Source organism: Equus caballus, chromosome 5 (genome assembly GCF_041296265.1).
Source record: "Equus caballus isolate H_3958 breed thoroughbred chromosome 5, TB-T2T, whole genome shotgun sequence".
In the NCBI taxonomy this organism is placed as follows: Eukaryota; Metazoa; Chordata; class Mammalia; order Perissodactyla; family Equidae; genus Equus; species Equus caballus.
Genome location: NC_091688.1, coordinates 18,075,254 through 18,089,183, shown reverse-complemented (window position 1 = coordinate 18,089,183; position 13,930 = coordinate 18,075,254). Strand labels below are relative to the sequence as shown.

Sequence of the window (13,930 nt, the reverse complement as noted above, 5' to 3'; positions counted from 1 at the left end):
CTAGATGATAGATCTGAAGAAAATCCTCAGAAATTAGCATCAAAATATAAAGACATGGAAAATAAGAGAGGTTAAAAGACATGGAGAATGGAATAGGAAATGCCTGCATGTGTGTAAGAAGATTTCCAGAGGAAGCCAGCTGAGAGAATTGAAGAAGGACCATATCTGAAGAGATGGTTGGCTGAGAAGATTCCAGAACTAATGAACCACATGAATCCTGAGATGCAGGAATCACATCTCGACTAGGATAAATAAGACTAAATCCCCACTTAAACTTCATAACGCTATGTCAAAGACAAGAGAAGGTCTTAAAATCGACAGGGCCAGGGGATAATACAAAGGAACTAATTAAACTGACTTCAGACATCTCAAAAGCAACAGAAATCAGAAGACATGGAACAATATCTTCCAAATGAGTGAGAAGAACAATCATCCTTGAATTCTATACCCACCTAATATAATTCCAAGAGGGAAGGCAAAATAAAGACTTTCTCAAAGACTGAGAGCGTTCACCATTAACATACAACACAGAAAGAAGCAGTGAGAGGAGGGAAGGAGTAACATGTAAGAAGGAGTGGCATGTAAAGAAACTAGCAAATGGGACCAAACTCAAACAAGCAGTGACTGTATAAAACAACAAGGGAAGGAACAATGAGGATGGGCTTGATTTTTTATTAAATATTTTAGGAATTGTAAGCTCAAATCCCAAGACCTGAAGCATATCTTTGTTCTGCCTCATCTCCACCCTACCACCTCCTGCCCCATTTTGGTTGTCACCTCCTTTCTCGGACCTCCAAGCACCACTGGACCTATAGGGGGAAGAGCTAAAATCTGACCACAATTCAAAGAAAAAATAATGCCAGTGTCTGACTCCTCCATGAATAACAAGGTAGACCTTTGAAGGCTGTGAACTAGTATCTGAGAGTCTCTAGCTCAGAAGCACATTGTTCAAAGACTAAAGGTCTTCCTTCTGTACAATTCGATGAGGCCATTCTGCTTCGTAATGGTTAATTCTAGGTCAATACGGGCATCTCTGGCCTCCTAACAAGGCACTCTTTCCCCTAGGCCTCCAAAATTCTCTCCAACCTGTTTGGATGATGGGTCATTAAATGTGGGAAGAGCAAAAAATACATTTCTTGCATTTGTAAAAAAGTTAAGATCATAAAATCTTTTGAAATTGATTGGTATACAAACACCCTTATATGTACAAGAAATAAGATGGGGGACATGTGACCTGTTTTATTGATAATAAATGTTCAAACTCAACTGCAAATACCAAGGGTTAAATGCAAGCATCTTGGCAAGATGTTGCTCCTGAGAGAGATACGGTGGGTGTCCACCACACTCTGTGCAGGGCACTGCACCCTGACAGTCCTGCCTCTGCTGGATTTCACATGAATGTCTTCACAGAGGCAGTGCACTTGCCAGAGCTGGTGCAGAGGGACGACCCAGGGTGCCAGAGAACCCAGCAGAATAAATATGGACACGTGGGTTGGAGAGGAGCAGCAGAGAAGCAGTTACAGAAAAACGAGTATGCGGTGGCAACTAACTGAGGACGGAAAAGCAGGAGGGCAAAGGTAGTAGCACGTGGGATCACATCTACCTGCACTGACCTCCAACTGCCACAGCAGGAGCGGAAATTCCCCATTCTTTCTGATGCAGAGAGGACCACCAAGAGGCCCCGCAACCTCGCCTCACCTGTCAGTGAGCCTGATTCCCTGTGCAGGTGTCGATCTTACCAGCTGACAAGGCTTGGTCAGGCCCTTGGGTCATCTCAAAACAAAAGTTTCTCCTCTCCCGAAATTGCAGCAATGAAAAGATAGCAAGATACTATGGAAAATTCCACAGAGGTGAATCTAAAAGCTCACAAATCTAGTGTTCAGGAGGCCAGGGTAGGCATCTGAACGAAAAAAGGGGTTTGGCAAGACATGAGGATTACCTTCAATATGCTTTCTGTAAAATCACCATGTTCCAACCTAATCCTCAAATGCCTCAAATGCCATCAGGTAAAAGCCCACGCAGGCTCTGATATGGAGAGCATGTCCACACCCAATAAGGGCCCGTGTATGTTACACTGGGAATAGGACAATATCCAAAGTCATGTGCCCTCCCTGCTTCAACGTCTCAATGCGACTCACTGAGGAAGGTGGAGAGACAGTGCTGGGAAGTACCAAAAACCCGCAGAAACAGACAGAATCCTAACCAAAAAAAAAAAAAGGCAGCAACAGAAAGTTGTTTCACAAGAAATAATGTTGCTTTTCAGGCACCCATTGAGAGCTGGGCACTGTTTTAGGAGTGTTACAACCCCACTAGTCCTGACAACAACCCACTGAGGACGACACTGTCACCTCATCTCACAAATGACATGACAGAAGTTCACACAACAAGCAACTGGCGGGGGTGGGATCTGTCAGGCCAGCGTGGCTCCCAAGCCCAGTCTGCCATGAAAAAACTATCCAATATTCCCTAATCACTGCTCTTGCTTGTCCCCGGCCAATGCAGATTGTGTCAGCCAAAAGATCAGACACGGGTACACGTCTTCAAAAGAGAAGAGCAAATTTATTAATCAAATAATAATCCTATTTCCTTGCACTCACCTGTTCAGCCTTCCTTAGATTCATTAGTCTAATGTCTTTCAGAGTGTAACGTCTAATAGAGCAACTTCAAGACAGACACTAGGTTCTCTTAAGGCTCTTCTATAAAAATCAGCACAATGAAAGTACAGGGTCTAAGTAAACTACCAGTTTGTCTTGCTTTCCTCCCTTCCTCCTCACACTCTCTTCCTTCCCTCCGTCTTCCTTCCTCCTCCACTTTTTACCTCCATTCCATCTTCACTTCCTCTCTTCCTTCAGAAAGCATTTTTCTAATAAGCGGGATGATAAAAAAGTATGTTATAACCTTGTCTCTAGAGCCAAATCTTGGGTTTGAATCCAGATCTTCCAATAACTAGCATACTATTTATCCTGTCTGTGTCTCACTTCCCTGGTATATAAAATGGGTATAATAGTAGGAAGTAGGACCTGCCACTTAGGTTATTTTGGAACTGGATGAGAAATACATGTATTTTTCTTAGAACAATGTGGGCACATGGCTCAATTTATTCACTCAATAAATATTTATTAATCACCTACTATGTGCCAAGCACCATTTTAGGTTCTGGTAATGAACAAACAGACATAAATGCCTGCCTTCACAGAGTTTGCATTCTTGATAACAAACAGATACATACAACATACAGTATGTCAGATGGAGGTAAATGGTGTGAAGAAATTCAAAGCAGGTGAAGGTAAGAGAGGGTGCCAAGGGCAGGAAGGTGGATAGGCTATAGTATGAAATAAGGTGGTCAGAAAAGGCTCACTGAGAAGGTGACATTTCAGCAAAGATCTAGAGGAAGTGAGGGAGCGAGCCACCTGGCTATCTGGGGAACAGTGTTCTAAAAAGAAGAAACGGCAAATAAAATGAGTATGCCTACTGCGTTCAGGGACCTCTGGGTGGCTGGCATGCATGGAGTAGAGTGAGTAGGGAAAGATGAGGACAGACAGGTACAGGATAGGCGGGTGAGGCTGGGATGACAGTGCAGATCCTGAAGAGTCTTGAAGGCCATGGTAAGGATTCTGGATTTTACTCAACGTGTTGTGAAGTTAGCTACGGAAGGCCTCTCATATGCCTGGCACTGAGCTGGGCATACAGCCATCAGTATGATGGACAAGGTTCCTGCTCTCAGCTGCCTTCCATTCTACTGCAGGAAACAGCCAGGATGACTGAGAGCAACTGGGGCAGACGGCAACAATAGATAGCATGCTCTCCCAGAAGGCAACATTTTTGCCAATATCAGAAGGAGGTAGCCACAGAGAAAGAGCACGGCAGGCCACAGGAACATCTAGTGCAAAGGCCCTGAAGTCGGAACAAGCCTGGGATGGTTGAAGGAGGGCCAGAAGATGGGCACGGCTGGATCTTCGTGAACAAGGAAGAGTGCTGGAGGAGAGGAAGGTGGCCAAGAAGGTTGGGGGAAGATCACGCAGGGCCTAGGAAACTACGATTAGGAGTTTGGGTGCACCTTAAAATAAAACCACTGGGGGTTTTTAAGCAAGAAAGCTATATAATCTGGTGTACATTTTGAGAGACTACCAGACTATCCGGTGGAAAATGGATTGTTGGGGTAAGGGTGGGGCCAGAAGCCAGTAGGGGTGTTGCTGGAGTGGTCCAGGCAGGAGAGGCTGGTGGTTCATACCAAAGGGAACAGCGGAGAAGAATGAATAGATCTGGAAAACGTATTGAGTTCATGACAGAAAGATAAACTATTTACCAAGTCAGTGAACTGTGCCTCACTTTTGCCCTGACTCAGGGGAACTGTGTTGAATACCCTTCCTCTCCCTCCCCATAATGGGACCCTCTCAGGGCCCTAGGACCCCCGGGTGACACTCACAGGCTGAGCCTCTTCACCATGCTCTTCCGAGGCTTGGGCGAGGTGGCACTGGCATCGGCAGCAGCTTCGATCTCACATGAGAGGGCATAGCTGGGAAAGAGAAGCGAGCTCGTGAGGTCAGAGCTTGAGAATGGAAGAAAAGATTTAAATTCACAAGATTTACTGGTTTTGTTTTAGAGAAAGGTTTTGATTATTTAAAGTAAAAATGTATACTACATTGTTCTACTACAAATGTCAGAGGGTACTGACCTAATGACCAGATTTTACAAATTTACATCTGTGCCTCCTCCCCTCCTCCCCCTACCGGCATACGGATTGAGGCTGCTCAGCTCTGCATGCCTCCACATCATGGATTTGTGTGCTCTGGCAGCACATCCAAGACTAACCCGACTCTGCTTCCTGACCATTCTCATCCCACTGCGAGGCCAGGGAAAGAATCATTTCTTCTCTCCTACCTCCCTCCTATTACTCTGTGTGAGTGTGTGCAAATGCTCATCTTACTTTTTATTGAAGGGAAATGAAAGAAGGGATTTTTATAAACTATTTAATCTTCAGTGACACAGGCAGGTATATTACTGATAAAGATATAAAAATATGATTTGTGTGTGTGAGGAAGATTGTCACTGAGCTAACATCTGTGCCAATCTTCTTCTGTTTTATGTGGGATGCTGCCACAGTGTGGCTTGATGAGCAGTGCTAGGTCTCTGCCTGGGATCCGAATTTGCAAACTCTGGGCAGCTGAAGCAGTGTGCACGAACTTAGCCATCATGCCACCAGGCCAGTCTCTAAATATGATTTTTAATTGTCAAAATATCCTAAATTAAAAATGTTCCAGATTCAGACATCCATATGCCAGGCAGATATAAGTTCCATAAGCACAAGAGGAATTTATATCTGACTTGAAATGCCTTTGATGAAAGCTTGTACCTCTAGCTAGTAGATATATTTGGCTCTGGGTAGGTGAGGAAGGGGAAGTGTGGAGAATATTAGGTTGGTAAGTTTCTAATTATGCATACCTTTTTTTTAAACCTAAAGATGTATCCAGGTATTTGATCAAGTAGGAGTATTCATTGATATGGGAATTTTTCAAATATTAGTAAGTCATAAGGGTTTTTATAAATAGCAAGAAAAAATGAGATCTGTTTAACAGATCCCTTTAATCATTACAAAGTCAATACACAGCTGATGTTTTGAGCCTGGACTTTCTGATCCAAACCACCAGCCATGGTATGCATGTTCCATATGTGAGAAGGATGCACAAAGAGAAAGTTAATTCATACAAACTGATCATCAGACTAGTAGATGTAAAGAGAGGCAATAACTGCTTTATTTTCTACATGGCAAAGAAAAAACCTTCACCAACTGATGAGTACTCTGAATCAAAGGTTTTGTTTTAATGTAACAGGACCAATCTACTCTGGCATTAAAAAGGAGCTCAGAAATCATCTATCTTTTAAACGAGGAAACTGAGGCTTCTAGAGGTCACATGATTTGCCCTACATTATACAACCACCTTCAGAGCTTAGTCTGTAGAGTCAAGGCAGACCTGAGTGTGAATCTGACTAGTTATAATACTTCTCTAAGCATCAATTTCCTCATTGGCAAAATACTTATTTTGTCATCAGTTTCGCTCTCCCTGATGATAAGCTTTCAAGGAAATCCCCCGGTCTACAGCAGGGCTCAGCAAATATTTTCTGTAAAGGACCACACAGTAAGTACTTTAGGCTTTTGCAGGCTATACAGTCTCTGTTGCAACTGTGCAACTCTGCCTTTAAAGCAGGAAAGCAACCATAAACAAGGTGTAAGTGAATGGGCTGGGTTCCAATAAAACTTTATTGGAACTGTAACCCATTGGACCCCAGGGTAAAGACTACACCCCACTGGGCCAACATTCAAGGCCCTGGGGTTAATGTACCTCGCTATGCTCGTCACTATTCTGAAACTCTATTCTGAAAGCTGTCCCATATGGCCCAGCCATATCAGAGTTCTCACTGTCCCTCCAAATGCCAAGCATGTCAGGCCACCAGGCCTTTGATCACGATCTTCTCTCTGTCTAGAATGCTATTCTCCAGTTCTCGTGAAATCTTACCTCTCCTTCGCAGCCCAGCCCAAATGTGAACGCCTTTATGATTACCTTCCCCATATCCCCCTATCCTTGGCCGAGTGAATTGTTCCTGCCCATAGGTCCTGTAGCACTTTAGTTACCCATGATACTTCAATTCTTCACGAGTCTGTCTCTCCTCCCCAACTGAAAACTCCCTGAAAGCCAGTACCAATTAACAGTAGTGACAAACATGGTGCTGATGGTGGCGGTGGTGGGGATGATGATGATGATGATGATAAGTACTTTAATAATGCTTTCCCAAATACGATTTCATTTAATTCTCACAAACAAACATTTTATAAATGAGCATTCTGAATATCAGGAAGAATAAGTGACTTGTTCAAAGTTACAAAGATAAATAAACGGTACAGCAAGAATCTGAAAGTGTATCTTCTGATGCCATCAGTTCAGCTTCTCCTGCCATACCATCATCCTTTGAAAACTGAGGCTCTAGAGCCTAGCAACTGCTCACTAAATGTTGCTGAATAAATGGCCAAATGAGGAACAGGATGAGTATCCCTCTCGCCAACACCATAGCTCCACCCTGATGGGCAATATGTCTGCCTACCTCTCCTCCTCTGTTAGGAGCTGCTGCCTTTGGAACCACTGGATGAACTTTTGGTCTGGGGTCATACAATAGCTGTTGCAGGCGGATTGTAAGAGCTTTATTTGGGCAATCACTTCAAATTCCTAAAGCAGACAGAACACCAAAAAGAAAGAGTGAATAATAAGGCCAACCAAATATACACCTTTTCAACATGAAAACACATCACATTAGGATAAACCATGGAGAAACCATCTAAGAGGACTCTGAAGTTCTGCCTTCCTTAGAAATAAAATAGCTGAATAACTCAAAAATTCTAACTCTGAATCTCTGAAGTCCTTGTATGCTTTAATTGTCAATCCTCCTTTCTCCTTGAAAAAGCAATTTATATGAATAAAACAAGCTTGCAAAGCAATCCAAACCAACTACGACCTAAAGGCACAGTGGCTTCCTTTTTCTCTTTTCCATTTTCATTCTAGGGACAGAAAAGTTATTTTTTAAAGTTGAGTACTTCTAAAATATATTTAAAATTTCTATTTCTACTTCCTAAAAGATAAAGAAAAAAATTACTTGAAATCAGGAAGCTCCCAAGTTCCCCACCCCCACCTTCTTCAACCCTTGCCCCTCAATAACTGAGTTTGGTGGAGCTGAATATCTAAACGGTCCAGGGCCCATAAACTTGAATGTTTAGATTTCCTAAATCCTTGGGTTTTTACTGCTCCAGTAAATCACTTAACTAAGTCTTCTAAAGCTCACAAGAGAAGCAAGTATATAATTATGTTCAAAATTATTTATGCTTATTTAGATGTTTCAATAAAAAGTTTTTTAAGTCAGCAATGGGTATAACATTTAGCTTTAGGTTTTCTACTCAAACTTTCCAAAAGTTTAACTTGCTAGTCTTAAAATGAAAGAGATTACCATCCAGGGTTATGCTGAAGTTAAAGGACAAAGAGGGGTAACTGCGGAGGCAGTAACTGAATGTGTTTTATCATCAGAGGACATAACAGAAGTAACTCAACAACTGGCAGGGTGTCCACTTCCCCTCCAATGACCTCAGCCCTTGGTCTCAGTATCCTCAAGGAACATTTATCATCACGCTCAAGAAGAAAGCATACTCTACCAGGGAGAGTCTAAGTTGGTATAGCTTGTTACTAATGAGCTCAGCCTGGTTAGCTTCTGACGTTTTGGTTTTAACTTCAATGTCATTTTCTCCTGAAAGTTTCTCAGACCCTACAAGTAGGGGACAGATGCCCCTCCTACACGCTCCTATAATACCCACTACTTCTGCTTACAAGCCCTTAAAAGATTGTACAATAATTGCCTATTTATTTGTCTACCCTCCTCGTGGATTGCAAATTTTATGAGGACAGGGAGCTCTGGTTTTTTTCTGCTATAATCCCCAAATTTATCATAGTGTCTGACCCATGCCAGATATGCGATCAATACTTGTGGAATGAAAGAATGAATGAACGACTACAGAACAATGAAAGTACTATGAGGTGAAGTTATTTTGCTCACTCATCTTCCTTTGAATCTTCTAAATATCCATTTAAATACACTATTTTAACACTAAAACCATAGCGAATTTTCAAAGCTCTCCTTTATCTTTTTAGTACAGTGCAGAACTATTTTATGATCCACAGAAAAATTCAAATCGATGTTGAACACCCCTTCCTGTGGTGACAGGAAAGGAAAAGAATAATTATCCACATATAATGATGAAGCCGTTTCCTTTCCTCTCTCAAAGAGACCCACAAGAGTTAACCATCACTATTAACTCTTCTATATCATTTACTCTTATGATATAGAAACCCTCTTCTCCTTAATAGGATGACCCTGTTATTGCTGAAGCTAATTGTAAAGAAGGAGATGATGCGGGGGTGAGGGAAGAAGCGTGGGCTTTGGAGAGGCAGGATTCCTTCGGAAAGGTTTGAATCCTGGCTCTGCTACCAGGCAACTCTGGTTAAGTTACTTCATCTCTCTGAGTTTCCTCACCTTTGAACTGAGAATGATAAAACCTACCTCACAGGGCTCTTGGGGGATAATATATAGGAACATGCAAAGCACAATGGTGTATGATAAATGTTGAATAAATGCTCATTTTTTTCTGCCCCTACAAAAAACCTGAAGTCCCCACTTCTTTTATATTTTTCATGCCCAGATGAATTAAAATGAAAAACCACAGCCAAGATCTCTACTTACCCTTCTCCTTTTTTCAAAGTTTATCAGCCCACCCTGAATTAAAAAAAAAAAAAAAGAAAAAGAAAAGAGTGACAAACCAAGCTACTTTGAAACACAGCCCTATGTTGTTCTAGGTCTTATTAAAATAGATCGAAGGGATGATAAAGTCACAATTATTAATGACACCATAATTATGGCTGCTACGGAGGAAGAGAAGCATCGTTTGCTTCAAGAAAAGCATTCTTTTAATGATAATAGGACAGGACAGAGAGACAGCTTTCTCTTTAAAAAATGTCTGAAACCAACTAAAATAGTAACGATAAAGGAGTTACAATTCAGAATCCAAATACATTTGCAGAGTCAGTAAAGGCAAAAGCTTGACTAAATGTTCCATTACACTTTTTCTCTTGACCAAAAGCAACAAAAACAGATGGTCATTGAGTCATCCTGGAAACCAAATTGTCAATGGTTTATCAAAAGGGAAGTCACTTCTATACAGCGTCATGAAAGTTAAGTTTCAATTCTTCATGCCCCCAGCTCCTACTCTCAGTAGGCTGAATTTAACTTGTAAACCATTGGTCACTCCCCAAAAACTCCCCAACACTAATGAGTGTTTCCTGAGATAAGCTGAGGCAGAGGATGTGAAGAGACGCAGAGCTCAGGAAATGCAAAATGAATGAGCATGTCCACATTTATGATGAACTTGGACGTAGGCATATGCAGAATAACTGCTACTCCTCCTAATTATGACCGAGTAAAAGCAGGCTGCCTGCCTGTGATAACCAGGGAGGCGAGGTAATCTTAAATATACAAGCAAGACTTCAATCTCACTCCAAATATCACATGTCTTTTCCAGTTAATGTTTTATTATAGCTACTAACAAGTAGCTTGTATGACTGGGTTTCACCTCTTTTCTCATGCTGAGAGAGAACAGAGCGCACGCCTCAGAATACGTAATGATATGAAAAAAAAAAAGGAATACCTAAAAATCCACAAATTTGACTGACTCCCTACCCCACCAGGTAGAATGTTAGGGCCTATTATTCCCTCAGCGCCACCCGCCAAAGTCCAACCCAACATTAAGGTCTTGCTCAAAGCCACTCCTTCATAAGGCCTTGCCACCACATCCCCTCATATGGAACTCATCGTGACCTTGCCTCTGCTCCCACAGTATTTCTGTTTGAATTCTTACTATTTCTGTCAATCACCGCCTGCTTTGACATATATCTTCAACTGGACTGTGAGCCAGTTCTGCTGTTATTCAACTTTGCATTCCTCGTAGCATCTAGCACAATGCCACGTCCATAATGGGCCCTCAGTAGATACTAACAAAAGTGAATTTCTCTCTTGGGTGTCCAATGAGAAGGCTGCAGGTCCACTTTCACCACCAGTACACAACTCACCTCAATGTAGTCCTGAAGAGCAGTGTCAAGCATGGTCAGGTCAGTCAGGAAGGTGCCCAGGTAGGGCACAGTTCCCTGCATCACACCCTGAAGAGCAAGCACAGCAAAACTGTCTTTGTTGTTACTGAAAAGTTTAAGTGTTTCAGTCACCTCCACACTGGAGGAAAGGGATCTGTTGTCGGCTACACTTAGCAACGTGCCCATTTGCTGTCGGAAGCAGCAATCTTTGAACGGCCCAGGTAAGCCTTGACAACGTTTAGAGAATAATGAAGGGTCATTCAAATTTGGGGCCATTAGTGCTAACCTCCATGAGTGAAAATTTTTAAATTCCCACACAAACAGGACAGGAACCCCATCATCAAGGTCTAAATTTCAAAGTCATAAAAACTAAGTGTCAAAGCCAGGAGATCATACAAGCATGTTCAGGTGTGTTCACAGAGGTGTTTATATACCACCCAGACTCGAGTCAGAGGTGCGGACACTCCCAGCGGTTTAGAATGGCCCAGGAGAGGGATGGCCTTATCTTTGGTAAAGGAGTGGGCTGTTGCACACTGGAAGCATGAGCACAAGAGGAAGGGATGTCACGATTAAAACGGCCTGATGGGCTAGACTTCGTGATTTGATTCCAAAGAATACAGGAGGGAAAGGGAAAAACAGTAACTTTAAAGTGGAAAACCTGGTGAAGTCTACCTTAACCAAGTGATGAAAGTTAACGACACCAGATGTCACTCTGCTGTCATTCACTCCTTGATACGATGTGATGAGAAGGGCAATTCACATCTGTGATATTTTCCTCTAAACCCATCACCTCAGTCTACTCACTAGAAACACAACAGGCAGACCCTGGTTGTGGGACATTCTAAGGGTACCAGAACAGTATTTCTTAAGATTGTCAAGGTAACGAAAAACGAGGAAAGACTGAGAAACTGTCACAGAGCAGAGGAGACTAGGGAGACGAGACAACTAAATGCAGTGGGGTACACTGCATTGGTCCTTGGAACAGAAAGAGGGCGTTAATGGAAAACTGGTGAAACCCAAATAAAGTATGGATTTCAGTTAATAGTATAATGCCAGTGTCGGTTTCTCAGTATTGACAGGTGTGTCATGGTTACAGAGGATGTTAACAAGGGGGGAAGTGGGTGAGGGGTTCACATGAACTCTGTGTACTATCTGGAACTTTTCTCTAAATTGCCAAATGAAAAGTTTATTTAAAAAAAAATTGTCCCTTGCAAATGAAGGTAGAAGTACTCCAACTGCAGGGACATAGTATATTAATTTCACCAAATTTCCTTTGAAATGATCTCTATTCCCCATGAGGCCAAGGCACTTTCCATTCTGAAGAGAAAATAAAAAGGGGCTTCCGTGGACACCTTATCCTAAAGGCCATGAAGGAACTTAGGGGAAATTCTGGCAAGAAAATAAAGTCTCAACCAGGGCAAGACCAGGCTGCTCGACGTGAGGCTGGCGTTTCCTCAGCCAGAACTGCTCCGTGAGGGTCACACGGAGGAGGGCTTTGTCCTCCAGGAACTCGCTGCCAGCTGCAGTGTGTCCTTCCCCATTATGTGTACAAGGTCTCATCCTGAATTCAAGTAATCTTTTTTACAGCTATTTTTAACTTGTCTTTGAACACCCAGAAAAGTCTGAAACGCTGTGAACGTTTTTTTAGGCGTTACATCACAGAAGAGTCCTCTCATTCAAAAACGTTTCTGATTTACGGACAGCTTCCCAGAGAAGGAGAAAATCCTCTCAAAGCAGGGATGAGGATATTTAGAGTCTGTCAGTCTCTCATCTCCCTTCTCTGGTTTTCCCCATCTAGGCTAAAAATTAGGAGAGGTCTTAAAAGACAGCTAATGATGACAACAACTACCTCTCAGTCTGAAGGAGGGAGGTATGAGACTCTTTTGAGTTTGGAAAGCTAGAAAGATCTGGTTAGTACTTGGGACTAGTAAGGAGAGCTGGGAAACGACTGGAGGGTTTTGAGCAAATGAAAAGATGTGAGTACACAGACCACATCCTCCTGGGAGCAGACACTCTCTTTCCTCAGCACCCAGGTCCCAGGCCACTGTGTGTCCAAAGCTGACTACAACAGGCATTGCCGCTGGGAACTGAAGCCCAGGAGGTCTCAAGGCCAAGGAAGCAGCAGCTCCTTAGCGCAGGAGCGGATGGCGGAAGACGGCAAGAGGGCCAGAGGTCCACCTGCTGCAAACCTTCCCTGACCTCCAGGAAAAAAAACGCTCCAGAGAACACACGATTTGGGGCTCTCAGTGTTTCTTTCCTACTGGGTCAAGTGGAAGCGATACTATTTTTCCTACAGACTTCCCAGGGTTGTTGGGAACAAATGAGGTAAAGGACAGGGGATCTTTTTTGAAAGTATGGGTGCCCTGCAGGTTGAAGGTGCCGGTGCCAGGCCTGCACGGAGCCCAGCTACCCACACAGGGCCACTCCCTGGCAGGCTCTCAGGGAAGACTGAGGGCATACACACCATATCCTTCTGGAGCTGAAGCCGCCTCTGTGTCCGCTTCTGGTTTTCTTTCACACTGCTGTCCAGGTTTGCAAATTTTGAGGTTCCTTCCTAAGAAACAGAAGCACACACAGAGGAGAGTGACGGAGGACGACACTAGAAAGAGGCGAAAGGGCATCTAGTTTGTGGTACAGAACCTCTGCACAACCATCTGAATGCCATGCAAAACGAAGAGGCCTCCAGCAGGCTCTGGGCTGTACTATGCAAATACTTGGCCGGCTTGTCGCAAGTGGCCTATTTGTAAAAAGGCGCAGTGGCCTTGGATTAGCCTGTTTTCCTTGACTTTGTAAGAAGAGCCCCTGATTTGGTTACAAAATCAATCGTCAATACAAGGCAGGCAATTCCTGAAAGTGGAGACAATTTTTACACATCATAAATTTCACTCAAAGTAATCTCATGTCCTAGAAATGAAGATCTCTTCCTCTGTACATTTTGTGATTTCTTGATCTTGGCCTGAAACGCATGTGCCAGCATTTTGTGGTAGTTTTCAGCTAAAGCAAACTTTTCTAGCGGAAGTTTTCTGAGGAAGTCCAGTATCGTGGTACAGCATTAATCTATGAAAACTGGGCCTTCATACATGTTTTCCCCCTCTTCCTCCCACAGTCAGTCCTCCCAAGTTGCCTCTCAGGTTTGGAACTCTTACAAATCAATCCTTCCTGCTGGTGCCTGAGGACAGATGGCTACCCTTTCTCTGCTCCCTTCCGTTCTAACAACCAACTCGTCTACATAATGACTAATTTCGAGTTTGCTG

General features: G+C 43.0%; 1 protein-coding gene across 3 annotated transcripts in view; it reads right to left on the bottom strand.

Moving 5' to 3' along the window:
• RGL1 (ral guanine nucleotide dissociation stimulator like 1) overlaps positions 1-13,930 on the bottom strand; it is a 239,652-nt gene that overhangs the window by 15,040 nt on the left and 210,682 nt on the right. For all 3 annotated transcript variants that reach the window (XM_005609783.4, XM_001490415.6, XM_005609782.4), the window contains 5 exons: positions 13,141-13,230; positions 10,659-10,745; positions 9,277-9,309; positions 7,099-7,220; positions 4,427-4,516 (listed from right to left, as the gene is read on the bottom strand). In XM_005609783.4, the coding sequence (XP_005609840.1) occupies positions 4,427-4,516; positions 7,099-7,220; positions 9,277-9,309; positions 10,659-10,745; positions 13,141-13,230 (422 nt within the window). The remainder of the gene's footprint in view (positions 1-4,426; positions 4,517-7,098; positions 7,221-9,276; positions 9,310-10,658; positions 10,746-13,140; positions 13,231-13,930) is intronic.